Source organism: Scyliorhinus torazame, chromosome 17 (assembly GCF_047496885.1).
Source record: "Scyliorhinus torazame isolate Kashiwa2021f chromosome 17, sScyTor2.1, whole genome shotgun sequence".
NCBI classification, from domain to species: Eukaryota; Metazoa; Chordata; class Chondrichthyes; order Carcharhiniformes; family Scyliorhinidae; genus Scyliorhinus; species Scyliorhinus torazame.
The window spans coordinates 65,602,326-65,622,692 of NC_092723.1; the positions used below are offsets into that span (position 1 = coordinate 65,602,326).

Consider the following 20,367-nt stretch of genomic DNA (forward strand, 5'->3'; position numbering starts at 1 on the left):
CTGGGAGGTCTTGACTGGGAGTTTGTACGCGTTTGGCACTGGTCCACACGAACGTGGACCAGGCATAATGTCAGCTGATGGGGTCCTCCAGGCCATAGGAGGCCCCCATATATTTGGGCTCTGGGCAGGGTGCTACCCTGGCACTCCCACTAGCACTCAGGCACCTTGACACTGCCACCTGGATACAGCCAAGGTGTATGAGTGGCGGTGCCAGGCTGGCAGTGCCAAGTTCCTGTTGCCAGGTTCCCCAAGACAGGGACTGGGCCCAGGGGTCCCCAGCCCTTATGAGGTGGGGTGAGGGGGGCTTAAGGATTCCCTGACAGGTACGTTGGGGCATTGTGGGGGGGGGGGGGTCCTATGGGGATGGCACGTTTTGCTCATCAGTACAGGGAATGAAGATAAATGCGGCCTCAGCCTGGGAGACCGCCACGAGTGCTGTTCCAGCTGGTCTCCATTTGTGGGAACGGCGCTCACCCGAGGTCTCTGAGGTGATGGCTATGAATCCCAAAGCCTCAGGTATCTGGGGAATCTGCACATTAGAGTGAGGCTTACTGCCTCGCTCTAATATGCAGATTTGCCAAAAAGTGATCCCGCCCATTGTGGGCGGGATTCACATCGCAACGTCTCACGAGATCCCGTTGGATCTCGGTATGGGTGGCAAGTCGGGTAGATCCCGGAAGCGGTGTCTCCTGGCTTTCGACGGCCATGCTGCACTGCAGCGAGCTGATTTTCAGGCGCAGTGTGGCATTGGATCGTGCCCTATAAATGAGCTAATGTTTCGGAGCAGAACAATGCTGTCTAGCCTTTCACAGTTCACATCAGTAATAACTCTTACTGAGGAACATTGGTTAAGGCTCCAGGTCTGGAAGGTATAATACGAACAAAGGTGAAAATAAAATAGGAGAGAATATGAGAAAAAAAATCAAGTAACGGTCGGATGATACCGATCTGTAAAGAGGAAGAGGTAAGGAGCTCCATAGTTTTGATGTTTGGGGAATTAAAAGATGACTGCCTGAGTTGATGGACTTCCTCAATTTTAACATAATGGCGACCTGTGTGTAGGACTGGTGCCCTGGAAATGCAAGGAGGCTGAATGTATAGTGCTGACAACAGCAATATCATTAAAATTGTGATGGAGTGAGAGATTGGATGCTAGATGAGAAAAAGAATGCCCATTGGCCAGTGGGTTTCTGTTGGACCCTGATCGGAGCTGAAGACAACCCATGCAAAGAGCCTCCCAGACCATCCTGACACAGGCACGCCGTCCTGACTTGGAGCCTCATCGCTGTTTCTTCACTATTGATGTGTCAAAACTTGGATGTCCTTTTTGAGCAGCACTGTGGGTGTACCCACACCACATGGTTCAAAAAGGCAGCTACTACCGCCTCCTCAAGGGCAATTTATGGGCATTGGAAAGCTGGCCCGACCAGCAGCATCCACATCCTGTGAAAGAATGAAAAAAGTATGGGAACCGCATGGAAGACATGGAAAGGATCCAGGCTTCATAGAAGGTTGGAGCTGCTGGGAAAACCGACAGGGGTAATTTTCACCTTCAACACCTGAGTGCCAGTCTGGGAAAGTGAGCGCAGTGCCCAGTGTGTACCCTGTTGCATTTTCAACTGGCAGGTTCCTACTCAACTGGTAAAGATAAGCAATACACCTATTACACTCAGTGTGTACTACATCACTTTGTAACCCCCACAGAACTCAGCCCCTCTGGATACAACTCTCATTAAGACACACATGATTTAAGTATATGACCTCAAATTTAACATAAAGATTTTTCATTTCAGCTACATTATTTCAGGAATCAATATTTACAACCTGTTTGTATTCAATTGTAAGACTGTATACAAAGGATATAACTCTGGTCACATACTATCATCGACATGCATGTTTTGTACATTCATCACAGAGCAGTCTGAAGTTCTCTTACCTCCACCAAGGGGTGCCAATGTGCAATTGGCTTGCGTGGGTATGCCAACATTTCATTCCAGTGGTCCCTCCCTAGGCCTTCAGCATTGATGCCCACACGACACACTCCAATGATCTCATTATGTCCAACACTAACCATTATGGAGGGAAGAAAATTCTCATTAACAAAAATTCCTTTGTGCAACCTCAATTATTCACAGTAGCAGAAATGGATCAAACCTGAGCAATGCCAGGAAATAACCAGCTAATCTCCTGAAATGGCTTAGTATCTAACTGGCTTTCCAAAGTAAACCTGGGCTGTAGAAATCATGGCTCCAGCCCCAGTCTGCATTGAGTTCACTGATCTCAAGAGGATATAAAGTAAGGGTCTTACAATTGGCCTCCCTGCCCCTGAGCTTGCAAGGTTTAAAGTCAGCCAGAATTTCTATTTCTGGTTACTTCCCAGTAAATGGACCTGGAAAGTAAGTGTATGGACAAAGGATCGACCGTAAATGTTAATATGCACCATCTGGTTTCACTTAAAGAATACCATTTAGCTTATGCACCGCAGAGGAGTCAATACACATACAGCTGCAATCAACCTGACTGCTTACTTTCAAATGTAGAAGAGGAAAATTTGTGGGGGAGAAATACAAAGAATTGAGCTGATCTCTATGGCAATGGGAATGGGTGTGCAATCCGTATGCAATTCATGCACCATTAATTTTAAACTAGGAGTGAATAAGGGAAAAACAGGGGCGTCATTCTCTGACCCCCCGCCGGGTCGGAGAATGGCCGTTGGCCGCCATGAATCCCGCCCCCGCCCAAGTCTCCGCTCCCGGAGATTGGGCGGGGGCGGGAATCGGGCTGCGCCGGTTGGCGGGACCCCCCGCTGGATTCTCCGGCCCGGATGGGCCGAAGTCCCACCCAGGAATTGCCTGTCCCGCCGACGTAAATCAAACCTGGTATTTACCGGCGGGACCAGGCGGCGTGGGCGGGCTCCGGGGTCCTGGGGGGGGGCGCGGGGCGATCTGACCCCGGGGGGTGCCCCCACGGTGGGCTGGCCCGCGATCGGGGCCCACCGATCCGCGGGCGGGCCTGTGCCGTGGGGGCCCTCTTTCCCTTCCGCCTCCACCACGGCCTCCACCATGGCGGAGGCGGAAGAGACTCTCCCTACTGAGCATGAGCGGGAAACTGACAGCGGCCGCTGATGCTCCCGTGCATGCGCCGGGAAACTGACAGCGGCCGCTGACGCTCCCGCGCATGGGCCGCATTTCCGCGCCAGCTGGCGGGGAAACAAACGCCATTTCCGCCAGCTGGCGGGGCGGAAATCCCTCCGGCGTCGGCCTAGCCCCTCAATGTTGGGGCTAGGCCACCAAAGATGCGGAGCCTTCCGCACCTTTGGGCCGGCGCGGTGCCCGTCTGATTGGCGCCGGCTTTGGCGCCAGTCGGCGTACATCCCGCCGTTGGGGGAGAATTTCGCCCGAGATTTCCAGGGCTATGATTATTAAAATATACGTTTCTCCAATGACTTTTACAGCTGCAAATTGCTTGCTACCAGTAGGCAGCATCTCCTGTGAACTATCGCTGCCTCTTTTATAACCTGCCATTTAGTTGGATGTATCCCAGGTTTAATGTTCCTTTTACTTTCACAAAGGAATTTTATAATTGCTTAAAAAGGAAAAGCAAAAAAGGGTTATGGGGAAAGAGTGGGAGGGTGGGGTTGGCTGACTGGATAGCCAAGGTGGGTTAATAGGTCCACTCCTGCATTTTAATATTCTATGAACATTAACCACTATCGTATTAATTGCCTATCAGAGAACATGTCAGAAATGGGAGGGGAGGAAGGTGATTGGGAGAGTGAAGTGATGGAGGGAGGTGGAGCTACTGGGATAGTGGAGGCCGGCAACTGGAAGAGAGGGGAATGCAATAGGGAGAGGCAATTGCAAGAAAGAAGATGTGATCAGAGAGGGAGTTGATTGGGAGGGTGATCAGGAGAGGGGGAGATCCGGGGAGAAATGGGGAGAGCACGGGAAAGAATTCAGGCAAGAGTAGAGTGATCAGTAAAGGGGAGCAATCGGGAGAGTGTAGGATGTTTGGGGGTTTATCAGGATGGAGAGGAAATTGGATTAGAGGGGACAATCAGAAGAGAGAGTGGATTAGAGCAGGAGAGAGTGGGGCGATCAGGTGAGAGGGGATTGGTCAAAGGAAGGCCAACAATAATCTTTGACACTGCGGTGGAGAGAGAAGGTGCAACGGAATTTGCCTCAACCACTTAATATATAGGGTATGAAGTTGCGCACAATTTAAAAAAAATTAATTTATGAAATGTGGGTGTCGCTGGCTAGGTCAGCATTTATTGTCCATCCATAATTGCCATGATGAACATGGTGGTGGTGAGCTGCCTTCTTGAACCGCTGCTGTCCGTATGATGTAAGTACACCCTCTGTGCTGTTAGGAAGGTGGTGTCTGTATTTTCACCCAGCAACAGTGAAGGAACGGAGACATACTTCCAAGTCAGGATGGTGAGTGACTTGGAGGGGAACGTCTAGGTGGTGGGGTTCCCATGTATCTGCCCCTCTTGTCCTTCTAGATGGTAATAGGTTTGGAAGGTGCTGCCTAAGGTGCCTTGGAGAGTTGGTGCAGTGCATCTTGTAGATGGTGCACACGGCTGCCACTGTTCATTGGAGGTGAAGGGATCGAATGTTTGTGGTAGGGGTAGCAATCAAGCGGGCTGCTTTGTCTTGGCAATACTGGCAATGCCCAGTATTGGCTCTAGGATTAACAATGCTTTTTGCTTTGACTGAAATGGATTCCCGAAATAATAATTCACTTTATTTATTATCCACATCCCAGTGTCTCACTCATGCTACACATTGCAGAATAAGAGCTTAGACCAGGAATCTTTCAATCTGGTGTCAGATGCATTTCCCCTGATAATGCATTGGTCTGAAGTGCAATCTCATGTCTTGTCAGTCAGTCAGTGCAATAAGGACTCTGGTACTCACCGGTCATAGTCCATGACTGAGATCAGCAAGCTGACCTGGTCCATGTTTTCTGGAGGAATGTCAAAGATAATTGCCTCATTGTAAGAAGGATTTAATGTGTTTTTCTTTATGGTTGTTTTCTTCTTTTTTAACCGTCGTCCTTCGCACAGCAAAGACACCTTAACATATGGATCTAGAAAATAAAGCAGAGGCTTTATATAACATGTATGTATTGTCAATGGATAGCCTTGACTTCGAAAGAATCCCAAATAGGAGGCAGCAATTTTGTTGTTCCTTCTCACAACTCAGTGAAGCACAAAGATGACTCAGTGTCATTCACCTTCATTTCACTGTTATGAAGAGTCCAAATATAATTTGCAGGGTTTGATTTGGCTCCGATTGTAGCACAATGGTAATGCTTTGATAAGCAGGGAGAGTGTGCGAACTCCGTACGGTGATTGTGTTCCACGTGGCGCCGGTGCTAGCCCCTTAACAGTTACTGAATCGTTCCGGGTTCGGTACCAGTTTTGCTGTCGTGAATGTCCACAAATTCTGTCCTGGAGGATCTGTGGCATTTTACGTGGAACAAAATCGGCGCCGCCCCCTCACTGATGCTGCAACTGGTGAGGGGCTATAGCAGCTGCGCCAAGTAAAACGCCCGGCCTCCACGAAATAAACGGCTGGAGAATGGCCAGGTCAGTGACCATGCATGCGCACGACCTGCAGTTGTCGCGCCGTAAAACATGGATAATGCCCCCCGGGCATTATCGCAGCGGAACTGCGCTGGGCACAGTCTGCAGCCACCACTCCGGGTTCCCGCATGGCTGAGACCAGAAGTGAACTGCGCCATAGTGAACTTGGCCCATCGGGGGCGGAGCATCGGGGGAGGGCCTTCAGGTGACTCGCTGAGGCCATCGCACCGTGCGGTGCGCGCCGCAATGATGTCGTTTAGGAGGGGGCGCAGCATATAAAACCCGCGTCAAACAGGCGCTGCCCCCGATTTCGGCATCAAAAGGGGTTCTCCGCCCGATCGCCAACTACGAGACTGACGTTGGGGATCGGAGAATCCCGCCTTTAGTCTCAGAAGCGGAGAATCCCGCCCATAATATTTGCTTCCTTTTTCTTTTTGACTCGTCTCACAATTTCCTTTGTCATCCATGGTTCCCTAATCCTGCCATTTCTGTCCTTCATTTTCGCAGGGATATGCCTGTCCTGAACTCTAATCAACTGGTCTCTAAAAGACTCCCACATATCAAGGGCGGATTTACCCTCAAACAGCCGGTCCCAATCCACATTCTCCAGCTCTTGCCCAATTCTGTTATTGTTTGCTTTCCGCCAATTTAGCACCCTCACTCGAGGACCACTCTTGTCCTTATCCATGGTTATTTGAAATTAAGGCTGTATTCTCCGATTGTGAGGCTATGTCCTCATGCCCGAACATTTGGTGCAAAATGGCCACTGATCCTCTGTTTGGCTGTGGGCTAGCATGCCAGCAGCATTGAACACCGGCTCTAGCTGCCGATAGGGCCAGAGAATTGCCGGGTCTGTGCAGCAGCCGCGCCATGCAACATGGCGCCAGCCATACGCGGACCCGGCCTGCAAAATAGTGCCCCCCCTTTGGCCGGCTCATGAGCCCCAGGCCACGCCCCAACAGTGCCCCAGCCCCTGACAAAGTCTCCCCTGCCCGCGGATCGGCCCTCCCCCGCCTGCAGCGGCGACTGAGCCAAGCGCGATTTGACCGGAAAATCCTGCCTATGGAATTATGATCACTATTCTCAAAATGTTCCCCTACTGAAACTTTGGTTACCTGGCCAGGCTCATTCCCTCATACTCGGTTCAGTAAGCCCCCCTCACTGGTTGGACTATCAACATATTGTTTCAAAAAACCCTCATGGACATACTTAACAAATTGCTCTCCATCTGAACCTCTGGCACGAAGGGAGTCCCAGTCAATATGGGGGAATTTAGAATCACCCATCACAACAACCCTACAATTTTCACATCTTTCCAGAATCTGATTTCAAATCTGTTCCTCCCCAACATATATGTCGTCAGCTGATTATTGGGAGGCCTATAGTCCAATCCCAAAATTGTGATTACACCCTTCCTATTCGTGGGTTCTACCCACAATGCCTCACTGCAGGATCCCTCCAAGATATCCTCCCTTATCACAGCTGTGATATGCTCCCTAATCAGCAATGCAACTCCCCCACACTTTCTTCTACCCCCTCTGTCTCGTCTAAAACATCAATATTCCGGGACGTTAAGCTGCCAGTCCTGTCTCTCCTTTAACCAAGTCTTCGTTATAGCAACAGTATCATAGTTCCCCACATTAATCCAAGCTCTAAGTTCATGCATCTTACCTGCTATACTTCTTGCGTTGAAGCAAACGCACTCCAGACCTACTGAGATCAGCAACTTCCCTCTGCCTGCTCTCCCTCTTTGCTGTATTTATCTTAATCTCAAGCTCTTCCACAGTCTCTACAATTGCTGGCCTGCTGAGCCAGTTCCCACTCCCCGGCCAGGCTAGTTTAAACCCTCCCAAACCTCACTAGCAAACCTCCCGGCCAGGATATCAGTGCCTCACAAGTTTAGGTGCAACCCGTCCTGTTTGTATCGGTCCCACCTTACCTGGAAGACATCCCAATGATCCACATATCTGAAGCCCTCCCCCTTACACCAGCTCTTTAGCCACGTATTCAATTGTAGTATCTCTCTGCTCCTACCCTCACTAGAATTGTGGCAGGGAGAATAATCCTGAAATGACTGCACTGGAGGTCCTGCTTTTTAGCTTACTACCTAACTCCCTGTAATGTCTTTGTAGGACCTTGCTCCTCTTCCTACATATGTCATTTGTATCAATGCGGACAATGCCTTCTACCTGTTTGCCCTCTCGTTTCAGGATGTCCTGCACCCACTGAGAGACATCCATGACCCTTGCACCAGGGAGGCAACATACCATCCTGGAGTCTCTTTCGCGACACAGAATCACCCATGTGTGCCCCTGACTATCAAATCCCCAGTTAGTATTGCTCTATTATGCTTTGCCCCCCCCCCCCCACTCCTCTGTACAGCAGGGCCAGCCACGGTGCCACCACTCTGGCCACTGCTGCTGTGGTTAAAGGTTAGATGTTCAAAGTTGAAGTGAATGGGAAATACCGATCTGCAAATTCAATCCAATTCAGTATGTCTAATCTATGCTTTTGGTAAGCAAAGCTCTTTACTGGGAGTCTCAACTCATGATGTGTTCTGAGGAAAGCGATTGGATATGTAAAACATTCTACCATAAGCCTTGTGTATCTCTAATCTTAACACATTGTCATGAAGGCTGGACTTTATAGCACGGTTATATCTTGAAATGTACCTTTAGCTCAAAGTAAATATAAAAATTATGGATAAACCTCAGCTTGGAGATATATCCCTGTGATCTGGTTGCTATTGGGGAGAGAAATTCAAACAGAAACCCGTTGAAGTGGGCTGGCATTTTTGACAGCCCTTCACAGAACATCACAGGAAGAAGGTCAGCTGTTGTATGAGACACAGAAACAAAGGAGCTATTGCTGAAGGAAACAGAATGAACTCTGGTGGGAACAACCAGGCAGGATAATGTTGAGAGGCCAGTTTCTGTTAAAAAAAAGGAAACAGAACAAGCGGGGCTCTTGAAGAATTCAGGAATGGAGATGCCAAGATGTCCTATGCTGGAGATGATCATATCTGGGAAAAACGCAGGCTGAGTGGAATGATTGTCAAAGGACATTGAAAGTTGTGACCTCGTGTGGCAGGGAAGTGAAATTCCACTTGCAAGCTGGGATTAACTATGGAACTGTTCCTATAAAGCTACATATCACTCAGAAGTCAGGTATTGTGTTCAAGTGTTTTATCAGACATATTTTGGATACATTAGTGAATGCAAAACTTACCTTTCTTTAGTTTGGTGTATTATTACTCATTAATTAATGTTTGATCTATGTTGATTTTAGTTTGTTTGTTACCGTAAAAGGTTTAAAATGTGAAATCTTGTCCTTTTGGTGCTTTCTGTCAGTCACTAGGAAATTAATCTCTTCTTAAAAGTTATCAGCCTCCATGGCAATTGTAACAATGGTAACACAAGGAGAAAACCAGAGCAGGTTAGGTCTGAGACTGATGGAAGTATGATTCGTAAGAGTTTCAGTGGTGGAGAAGCTGAAGATAAAATCAAAGGTAGGTAACATTGTCATGTTACATATTTCCATGAGGCCCGCTCATAATCATTTTCAGGTTGTGAAGAATATATTTTACTAGTCACTCCTTATAATTAAATTTTCTTATTAAAGAGGTCTTCGACTGGTTTTCATAATCCAGTTGGAACCCTAGTTTATAACATCCACAGAATCTTTTGTTTGAGTGCTCAGTTAAACAGACAGGCTGCTGGTACTGAGATATTAATTTCGATAAACCATCTGTTTGCTTACACTTGAACTAAAAACTTAATTTCGGTACACATTTTGTCGTGTTCATGGGATTAATTAGTTTAATTTGATGGGATGCTTTTTCCAGAAATTTTTCAGGAAATCAGAGACCAATTAACGTTCATCTTCTCCCCAGTTTTCCCATTTTGCACGCTCTGCCTCGTGGAAAGGGCATGCAGAGAATCAAATCACCAGGCTGGCCTTGTGAATAGGTTCTTTGGGCAAAGTAAGGACATGTGAGAACTGCTCATATCAAAGCCATCAGGACACAGGATTATCTGCTGGGATGATCCAGCATTTCTCTCTGGTTTTATGCCTACAAATAGAGTTTCCTTTCTCTTCTTCTTCTTGGTCTCCAGCTCCAGCAGGGTCTCCTCTTGGGTGCAATATCTTCTAAGCCTTTCTAAATTTCCTACATTTTTGTCACTAGTCTGGCGCTTCCCTTGTGCCAACCGTTATTACAGATTTCACTGCTGTCATCTCTAATGATTTATTAGTTTAATTGCAATGTTTCCCAGCTGGTTTTATGACTCTCCAATCTATTTAACCATCTCACCATGTAAGCCTGACTCATTATTAATACGGACCACATATTTTCTTCTCACATTGAACTGCATTGTTTTCCATCTGCCACATTTCTGCCGACTTGCTAACATTTTCTATGTTCCTCTGTCTTCCTTGACTGTTTTCATCAGACTCAATCTGCCTTTCACCCTCAGTCTAGAATCATAAAATTGCTACAGTGCAGAATTAGGCCATTTGGCCCATCGAATCTGCACCAGTGAAGCTGACCAACTTTCATTACATTTTTGAAAGCAGGCACATAGAGCAGAGACCCCTACTTCGATTTAGAACATAAGAACATAAGAACTAGGAGCAGGAGTAGGCCATCTGGCCCCTCGAGCCTGCTCCGCCATTCAATGAGATCATGGCTGATCTTTTGTGGACTCAGCTCCACTTTCCGGCCCGAACACCATAACCCTTAATCCCTTTATTCTTCAAAAAACTATCTATCTTTATCTTAAAAACATTTAATGAAGGAGCCTCTACTGCTTCACTGGGCAAGGAATTCCATAGATTCACAACCCTTTGGGTGAAGAAGTTCCTCCTAAATTCCTCTAGGATACTCTACACGATACCCATCCCCAAAATGATTCCCACTTTTTCCTGCTACCCACCTGTTTTACTTGGAGACTGCCTTATGTTTGAAGAGCTTAATGAAAGTTTTTTTTTGTAACTATTGACACTCTGGGCAGAATCTTATCAGAATTTGGCAACGCGTCAGGTTCAGACTGAAAACTGGCCTATAACTCTCCAGTCGCCCAAACCAGTTTCCGCTCAAAATATTATCCTCTCAGAGAAAAGAAAATGAGTGGGTGTGGTTTATGCCCTCACTCTGGCGGGTGGGGTCTCATAGAGCCGGCAACCCAATCAGCGCTGCAGCCTAATGCCCCCCCCCCCATCCTGACAATTCTCGCCAGCTTTCTCCCCCGCCCCCCTGACAATCCTGACATTCCCCCCCCCCACCGACATCGTCACCAGCATTCCACCCCCACTGCCCCCCATCAACATCGCGGAAGAATAGACGATACTCCCCCACCCCATGCTCAGTATCTGCGCTCCTCCCTACCACATATCAACACATCCCCCACTAGCACCTGTCCTTGGCACTGTCCAGGCATAGGGTGGCAGTGCCAGATTGGCAGTGTCCTGGGGGCAGTGCAGGAATGTCCCTCGCCATCCCTAGGGATTATAGTTACCTCTGCACCCCAGGAGGGATCCCCTCGACCTGCTTCGCATCTGACCGAACCCGTTGTAAACCTCGGCGATATGACGTTGCGTCAGCGAGATATGATTATTTGATGCTGGGGACCCGCAAATAAAATTGAAACTTATGCAAATCTATTCAAATGAGGTTTGCGATGTCGTCGGCGAGGTGCGGAGAAAATCGGGAAATGCAATCCCTCCGGCGAGAATTACGTTTCACGATTCTCACCGGATTTTCCACTCGTGCCACCGGTCCCGCACACAGCTAGTGCAGGCTCACAATCAGCTCCCATAAGTCAAATGTCATAGACTGAAATATTGACCTTGAACCCCCCGCCACCCCCGCCCCGTCATCCCCGAGAACACTGACCAAACCAAAACTCAACAAGAACACGAGGAAGAGCTGGTGCAAATACATTGACAGTACTGGAGGAAGTGCGATTGAAGGAATGGGCTATCTTGTGTCCAAAATAACAGATGAAAGCCTGTTCTCATTGACAATAGAGATGAAATTAAAGACATGTTCCACTATAAAGGAAAATTGAAAACACTGTGAATTGACCTAATTCGGTAATTAGTGTTTAATTATTTTCTAAATCCAAATCAGACGATCGATGAGGTTGGAGGCTTAAATTTTTTTTTAAAATTTAGAGTACCCAAATCTATTTTTCCAATTAAGGGGCAATTTAGCGTGGCCAATTCACCTACCCTGCACATAATTGGGTTGTGGGGGTGAGACCCAGTCAGACACGGGGAGAATGTGTGAACTCCACATGGACAGTTACCCGGGGCCGTGATTGAACCCGGATTCTCGGTGCCGTGAGGCAACAGTACTAACTACCGCGCCAATGTGCTGCGCCTGACAGGGGCCTAAATAACATCCAAAAGTTGCAGTCTTATCACTGCATCAACATTGTGACTTGAACTAAACTGTAGATCAGTTGGAGACTCTGTTGCATTCATGCAGCAAATCCAAAGCAAAGTCACTGACTCCCTCAGGTTAAGTTGTGAAGATCATTGGCTTTAGCACTCATTGTGGGACAGGTGGAACTCCCTCCAAACCTCACATTTAAAACTCCAGCCCTCAAACAAACCTTAATTACTGCTTGGAATTCTACCTCCATCCTTGGCCCCCTGTTCAGCTGCGGCTTCCTGTCCCCACCGACTGCTCCTGCCCTTGACCCAGGCCATCAATCTGGTTGGCTGCTGGGTGGACACTGGTCAAAAATAATTCAAACCCTTTCCGCTCCCAACCTCGATAATTTCTCTACTCACTATCAGGTTCACCTGCAACCCCACTCGGGTTTTTCGCTCCGGCCACTTGGCCCATCCAGGGTGGAGAATCACCGGGGGGCCCCGTAGAGCGGCCTCTGGCCGGCGCCGCACCGACCGCGCGCCGATTCTCCGCCCTGCAGAGAATCACATCCAGACTTTGGGGCGGCGTGGCGCGATTCACGCCGGTCGCAGCGATTCCCCGACCCAGCGGGGGGTCTGAGAATCCCGCCCCAGGGGTCACAATCTGAGGATTCAGGGTAAACCATTTTGGACAGAGATAAGGAGACATTTCTTCACCCAAAGAGTGGTGAGCTTGTGGAATTCATTACCACAGGAAGTAGTTGATGCTAAAACTTTGAATATATTCAAGAGGCGGCTGGATATAGCACTTGAGGAAAATGGGATCAAAGGCTATGGGGAGAAAGCAGGATTAGGCTATTGAGTTGGATGATCAGCCATGATCCTAATAAATGGCGGAGCAGGCTCGAAGGGCCAAAAGGCGTCCTGCTGCTCCTATCTTCTATGTATCTATGTATAATGTTAAATACTGATATCTATTAACTACTTCTCTCTAGCTCTGTGCTCTCTGCACTCCAGACACATTCTTCACTAGGAAAGAGCGGGAAAACCTTTAAATAGCTCTTGATAGTGTGCCATCTAGTGTTCAGTTGCCTGTACTAGCGTAACATAGCCTGATCATGTATTATTGCATACAGACATCACTAGAGTAGTGAGGGAATACTGGGCATGGGACCTGGGCAACTGAAGGAACAGCCAACAATGGGTGGAACAATTAAAATTTGGAATGAGAAAATGATTACCTTCTCTCTCCACTGATGTCCTTGAGCATTTCTATAATTTTCTGTTTTTATATCATTAGAAAACAGATGATTTGGTCATTAATTCCATGACCATTTGTTTGGTGCTTGCTATGTGTAAACTGATGCTGCATTTCTCTACATTATATCAGTGACTAGGCTCCAGAAAATCCTTCATTAGTTGTGAACCAAGTTTCTAGATCTTCAGGCCATCAAAGGCATTGTATAAATGATTAATTTCTTCTTTCGCTGTTTTATCAACTCGCGTTTCTTTCAATCCCGTCTCGGCTTACAGTTGAAAAATAAAATCCCACTGCACCGCCTCAACTCATTTTCAACATTTTGCTTTTCCCAGCAATGGATAATAAGTGTCAGGCAACATCAGTGAAAAGAATTATCGCAGAATGTTAATGGCAATATTATGCTTTCGAAGGATTGCACGTTAGCACTGCTTTATGTATGCAGTACCACGGCTCTCCTGAGTGAGGGTTTTCGTAAATAATGAACGAGACTGAGAGAGCAGATGTTACATCAACCAAGTGATGCATAGTGTACATTAGGAAAGGCTACTTAGAGAATTTGTACATAAGGTAAATATTTGTGAACCCATTGGGAATCACTGCTTAAGGAAGGAGAGAGGATTTTGTCATTGTAGCTCGGATTTCCTGTGATAAGCTCACCGATCCTCCTACGTAGGTTTAGTAAATCAACATTAATCAGATTGCTTGTGGTTAATAAAAATTCACAAACTTGAGCGAAGGCGCTGCTTTCAAAAGATCACGATCTAGTGGTATTGTGGGGTAAATTGTAATAATAGTCGTTATTGTCACAAGTAGGCCAACAATAACACTGCAATAAAGTTACTGTGAAAATCTCCTAGTCGCCACATTCCGGCGCCTGTTCGGATACACGGAGGGAGAATTCAGAATGTCCAATTCATCGAAAAGCACGTCTTTCGAGACTTGTGGGAGGAAACTAGAGAACCCGGAGGAAACCCATGCAGACACGGGGAGAACATGCAGACTCCGCTCAGACAGTGAACCAAGCCAGGAATCGAACCTGGGACCCTGGCGCTGTGAAGCCATAGTGCTAACCACTATTGGAACTGATTTTTAATTGTTCAATGGACCGGGTTTCCTGGAATACCCCCCCCCCCCTCTCCCCCGTGGCGGGTTTTCCAGTGGGAAGATGGCTTGCCATTGGCTGGGAGTGAGATTTTCCGGGCCCCCAAAGTTAATGGCCATTTATGTTGCTTGCCGCCAACATAGCTAGCAAACCCACAGCGCACAGGGGGGGGGGGGGGGGGGGGGGGGGGAGTGGGGGGGGGGGGGAGTCACCTTTCGTGGGGCCTGGAAAATCCTATTGGTTGTGAGGGATGGAAAATCCTGGTGATGTGATTATTCAGCACGTGCTATCCAATTGTAAAACCATATCTAACCTTAGTAATCAATCAGCCCATGCTTGAAAGCTCACAACATAATGTCCAACATTTGGTCTTATTCTGTGATTAGATAGCACTTACATAAAAACATAAGAACATAAGAACTAGAAGCAGGAGTAGGCCATCTGGCCCCTCGGGCCTGCTCCGCCATTCAATGAGATCATGGCTGATCTTTTGTGGACTCAGCTCCACTTTCCGGCCCGAACACCATAACCCTTAATCCCTTTATTCTTCAAAAAACTATCTATCTTTATCTTAAAAACATTTAATGAAGGAGCCTCTACTGCTTCACTGGGCAAGGAATTCCATAGATTCACAATCCTTTGGGTGAAGAAGTTCCTCCTAAGCTCAGTCCTAAATCTACTTCCCCTTATTTTGAGGCTATGCCCCCTAGTTCTGCTCTCACCCGCCAGTGGAAACAACCTGCCCACATCTATCCTATCTATTTCCTTCATAATTTTATATGTTTCTATAAGATCCCCCCTCATCCTTCTAAATTCCAACGAGCGCAGTCCCAGTCTACTCAACCTCTCCTCATAATCCAACCCCTTCAGCTCTGGGATTAACCTAGTGAATCTCCTCTGCACACCCTCCAGTGCCAGTACGTCCTTTCTCAAGTAAGGAGACCAAAACTGAACACAATACTCCAGGTGTGGCCTCACTAACACCTTATACAATTGCAGCATAACCTCCCGAGTCTTAAACTCCATCCCTCTAGCAATGAAGGACAAAATTCCATTTGCCTTCTTAATCACCTGTTGCACCTGCAAACCAACTTTTTGCGACTCATGCATTAGCACACCCAGGTCTCTCTGCACAGCAGTATGTTTTACTATTTTATCATTTAAATAATAATCCCTTTTGCTGTTATTCCTACCAAAATGGATAACCTCACATTTGTCAACATTGTATTCCATCTGCCAGACCCTAGCCCATTCACTTAGCCTATCCAAATCCCTCTGCAGACTTCCAGTATCCTCTGCACTTTTTGCTCAGTGTCATCTGCAAACTTGGACACATTGCCCTTGGTCCCCAACTCCAAATCATTTATGTAAATTGTGAACAGTTGTGGGCCCAACACTGATCCCTGAGGGACACCACTAGCTACTGATTGCCAACCGGAGAAACACCCATTAATCCCCACTCTTTGCTTTCTATTAATTAACCAATCCTCTATCCATGCTACTACTTTCCCCTTAATGCCATGCATCTTTATCTTATGCAGCAACCTTTTGTGTGGCACCTTGTCAAAGGCTTTCTGGAAATCCAGATATACCACATCCATTGACTCCCCGTTATCTACCGCACTGGTAATGTCCTCAAAACATTCCACTAAATTAGTTAGGCACGACCTGCCCTTTATGAACCCATGCTGTGTCTGCCCAATGGGACAATTTCCATCCGGATGCCTCGCTATTTCTTCCTTGATGATAGATTCCAGCATCTTCCCTACAACCGAAGTTAAGCTCACTGGCCTATAATTACCCGCTTTCTGCCTCCCTCCTTTTTTAAACAGTGGTGTCATGTTTGCTAATTTCCAATCCGCCGGGACCACCCCAGAGTCTCGTGAATTTTGGTAAATTATCACTAGTGCATTTGCAATTTCCTTAGCCATCTCTTTTAGCACGCTGGGATGCATTCCATCAGGGCCAGGAGACTTGTCTACCTTTAGCCCCATTAGCTTGCCCATCACTACCTCCTTGGTGATAACAATCCTCTCAAGGTCCTCACCTGTCATAGCCTCATTTCCATCAGTCACTGGCATGTTATTTGTGTCTTCCACTGTGAAGACCGACCCAAAAAACCTGTTCAGTTCCTCAGCCATTTCCTCATCTCCCATTATTAAATCTCCCTTCTCATCCTCTAAAGGACCAATATTTACCTTAGCCACTCTTTTTTGTTTTATATATTTGTAGAAACTTTTACTATCTGTTTTTATATTCTGAGCAAGTTTACTCTCATAATCTATCTTACTCTTCTTTATAGCTTTTTTAGTAGCTTTCTGTTGCCCCCTAAAGATTTCCCAGTCCTCTAGTCTCCCACTAATCTTTGCTACTTTGTACGCTTTTTCCTTCAATTTGATACTCTCCCTTATTTTCTTAGATATCCACGGTCGATTTTCCCTCTTTCTACCGACCTTCCTTTTTGTTGGTATAAACCTTAGCTGAGCACTGTGAAAAATCGCTTGGAAGGTTCTCCACTGTTCCTCAACTGTTTCACCATAAAGTCTTTGCTCCCAGTCTAACTTAGCTAGTTCTTCTCTCATCCCATTATAATCTCCTTTGTTTAAGCACAAAACACGAGTGCTTGATTTTACCTTCTCACCCTCCATCTGGATTTTAAATTCCACCATATTGTGATCGCTCCTTCCAAGAGGATCCCTAACTATGAGATCCTGAATCAATCCTGTCTCATTACACAGGACCAGATCTAGGACCGCTTGTTCCCTCGTAGGTTCCATTACATACCGTTCTAGGAAACTATCGCGGATACATTCTATAAACTTCTCCTCAAGGCTGCCTTGACCGACCTGGTTAAACCAATCGACATGTAGATTAAAATCCCCCATGATAACTGCTGTACCATTCCTACATGCATCAGTTATTTCTTTGTTTATTGCCTGCCCCACCATAATGTTACTATTTGGTGGCCTATAGACTATTCCTATCAGTGACTTTTTCGCCTTACTATTCCTGATTTCCACCCAAATGGATTCAACCTTATCCTCCATAGCACCGATGTCATCCCTTACTGTTGCCCGGATGTCATCCTTAAATAACAGAGATACACCACCTCCCTTACCATCCACTCTGTCCTTCCGAATAGTTTGATACTCTCGGATATTTAACTCCCAGTTGTGACCATCCTTTAACCATGTTTCAGTAATGGCCACTAAATCATAGTCATTCACAATGATTTGCGCCATCAACTCATTTACCTTATTCCGAATACTACGAGCATTCAGGTAAAGTACACTTATATTGTCTTTTTTACCTCTGTTCTGAATCTTAACACCTCGATCAGTAACCTCTCCTAAGTTGTATTTCCTCTTAACCTTTCTCCTAATTTTCCTTGTCGTTGAACCCATATCTTTATGTAACAACCTGCCGCGTCGCTTACCATTAATGTTTTCCCTTCCCGTTTTATTCCTTTTAGTATTACTGGTCCTATTCACTGAACTCCCCTCAGTCACTGGACCTGGTACTGTCGCCCTTTTTGATTTTTGACTATGGCTTCTCTGCCTTACACTTTCCCCCTTACTGCCTTTTGTTTCTGTCCCTGTTTTACTACCTATCACCTTCCTGCATCGGTTCCCATCCCCCTGTCACATTAGTTTAAACTCTCCCCAATAGCTCTAGCAAACGCCCCCCCAGGACACCGGTTCCAGTCCTGCCCAGGTGCAGACCGTCCGGTTTGTACTGGTCCCACCTGCCCCAGAACCAGTTCCAATGCCCCAGGAATTTGAATCCCCCCCTCTTGCACCATCTCTCGAGCCACGCATTCATCCTATCTATCCTGACATTCCGACTCTGACTAGCTCGTGGAACTGGTAGCAATCCTGAGATTACTACCTTTGAGGTCCTACTTTTTAGTTTAACTCCTAACTCCCTGAATTCAGCTTGTAGGACCTCGTCCCGTTTTTTTACCTACATCGTTTTTTACCTATATTGTTGTTCCCTTTGAAATTTGGCATTCTTGTACCTGTCCTGATGAGTACAAAATGAAAACCTTCAACAGCATGTCTCTTTTTTCAGCAATACTGAAGTTCTGTACTGACAAGAGACTATCAATATTTAATAAATGCAACAAATTCTGTTTCAGCACAATTTACTTGATTTGTTATAGCGGCAAAATGATTATCAAGCTGTTGTTTCTCTTGCTGCACCTAGTGCTGCACAAGGTAGATTTTCATCTATTTCCAAACTGTTTTTTTCCTGGAAAAGGTCACTAGTCTGCTGCCAGTGGACTTTAGCTTGAGGGATACCACTCCGCCTCAAGCATGGCTGACCAGGAGATTTCCCCGCTCTTACCCCCTGCCATTGGCATGTTTGAAGGATTTTGCAGGTTGAGACACAATCTTCTATGAACGCACCTTCCTCTGCATCAAGTCCTGGAGTGGAACTCAAACACAGAGCTTCTGCCTCACAGGCAGTGATGCTACCCACTGCATGACAAGACCTCCCATTCTGATGGGCAACCTTACGTTTAGTGGGGGCAATTTTTAACCATGCCTATCCTTTCCTCAATGTGTCCGATTGTACTGTCGACGAACTGATCTACATTGAGTGCAATGATTGGTTGACAGCTCCATTATTGTTGTGTCATGCGACTGCCAGGATAATAATAATAATAAACTTTATTATTGTCACAAGTAGGCTTACGTTAACACTGCTATGAAGTTACTGTGAAAAGCCCCTAGTCGCCATGCTCCAGCGCCTGTTAAGGTACACTGAGGGAGAATTCAGAATGTCCAATTCACCTAACAAGCACGTCTTTCGGGACTTCTAGGAGGAAACCAGAGCACCCGGAGGAAACCCACGCAGACACGGGGAGATCGTACAGACTCCACACAGACAGTGACCCAAGCCGGGAATCGAACCCGGGTCCCTGGCGCTGTGAAGCAACAGTGCTACCAACTATGCTATTGAAGGGCGCTGTGAAGCAACAGTACTACCAACTATGCCATTGAAGGTGAATTAGATGGAAACTGGCCATTTTGCTTTTCAATTCCAACGTCCCTAATTAAAATGAGCTGCCTCGCAGTTGGAAATCAGGAACACCATCACCTGCAACTTCGCCTCCAAGTCATTCACCATCCTGACTTTAAAGTATATGGACAAGTTCCTTCACTGTCGCTGGGTCAAATTCCTGAACCCTCCCGAACAGCACGGTAGGTGTACCTAACCCGCATGACCTGCAGCCGTTCACAAAGGCAGCTCACCACCACCTCCTCAAGGGCAACTAGGGATGGGTAATAAATGCTGGTCTGCCAGCGACGCCCACATCCCATGAAAGAGCCACGTGCCAATTGGCATAGGGAGGCAAGAATAAGGGAAGTTAACACGTGGCTGAAAGAGTGGTGTGGGAAAGAGGGGTTCCTTTTCATGGGACACTGGCATCAGTTTTGGGACAGGGGGGACCTATACCGTTGGGATGGTCTCCACCTGAACCGAGCTGGGACCAGTGTTCTGGCGAAAAGAGTAAATAGGGTGGTCAATAGGACTTTAAACTAGAGATTGGGGGGGGGGGAAGGGAAAGTCAGGGAACCAAGAGGTGAAGTAATCAGTGGGGAGCGTAGCTGCTTAGGAATACAAAAAAGCACGAAAAGACAAAACTCAGGAGAGGTTACGATAGTCTCCATCCCACAAAATATGACACAGTGTATGGAAAGGCTCAGTAAACCAAGGTCCACCACACTAAGAAAACAAAAAGGGACGGTCAGTAGAGAATTAAAGGTGCTATATTTAAATGCGCGCAGTGTACGGAACAAGGTAGATGAGCTTGTGGCCCAGATTGTGACTGACAGGTATGATGTGGTGGGCATTACAGAGACGTGGTTGCAGGGGGTTCAGGACTGGCATTTAATCATCCAGGGATTCACAACCTGTCGAAAAGACAGAGAGGTGGGCAGAGGGGGCGGGGTTGCCTTGTTAATTAGGAATGAAATTAAATCAATTGCACTAAATGACATAGGGTCAGATGATGTGGAGTCTGTG

At 46.8% G+C, this 20,367-nt stretch overlaps 1 protein-coding gene across 1 annotated transcript in view; it reads right to left on the reverse strand.

The window, feature by feature from the left end:
- Positions 1–20,367, reverse strand: part of LOC140393920 (synaptotagmin-6-like) — a 760,260-nt gene that overhangs the window by 10,302 nt on the left and 729,591 nt on the right. Inside the window, exons 5-6 of the mRNA XM_072480561.1 lie at positions 4,923–5,094; positions 1,937–2,066 (exon numbers count right to left, since the gene is read on the reverse strand). Coding sequence (XP_072336662.1) covers positions 1,937–2,066; positions 4,923–5,094 — 302 coding nt within the window. The remainder of the gene's footprint in view (positions 1–1,936; positions 2,067–4,922; positions 5,095–20,367) is intronic.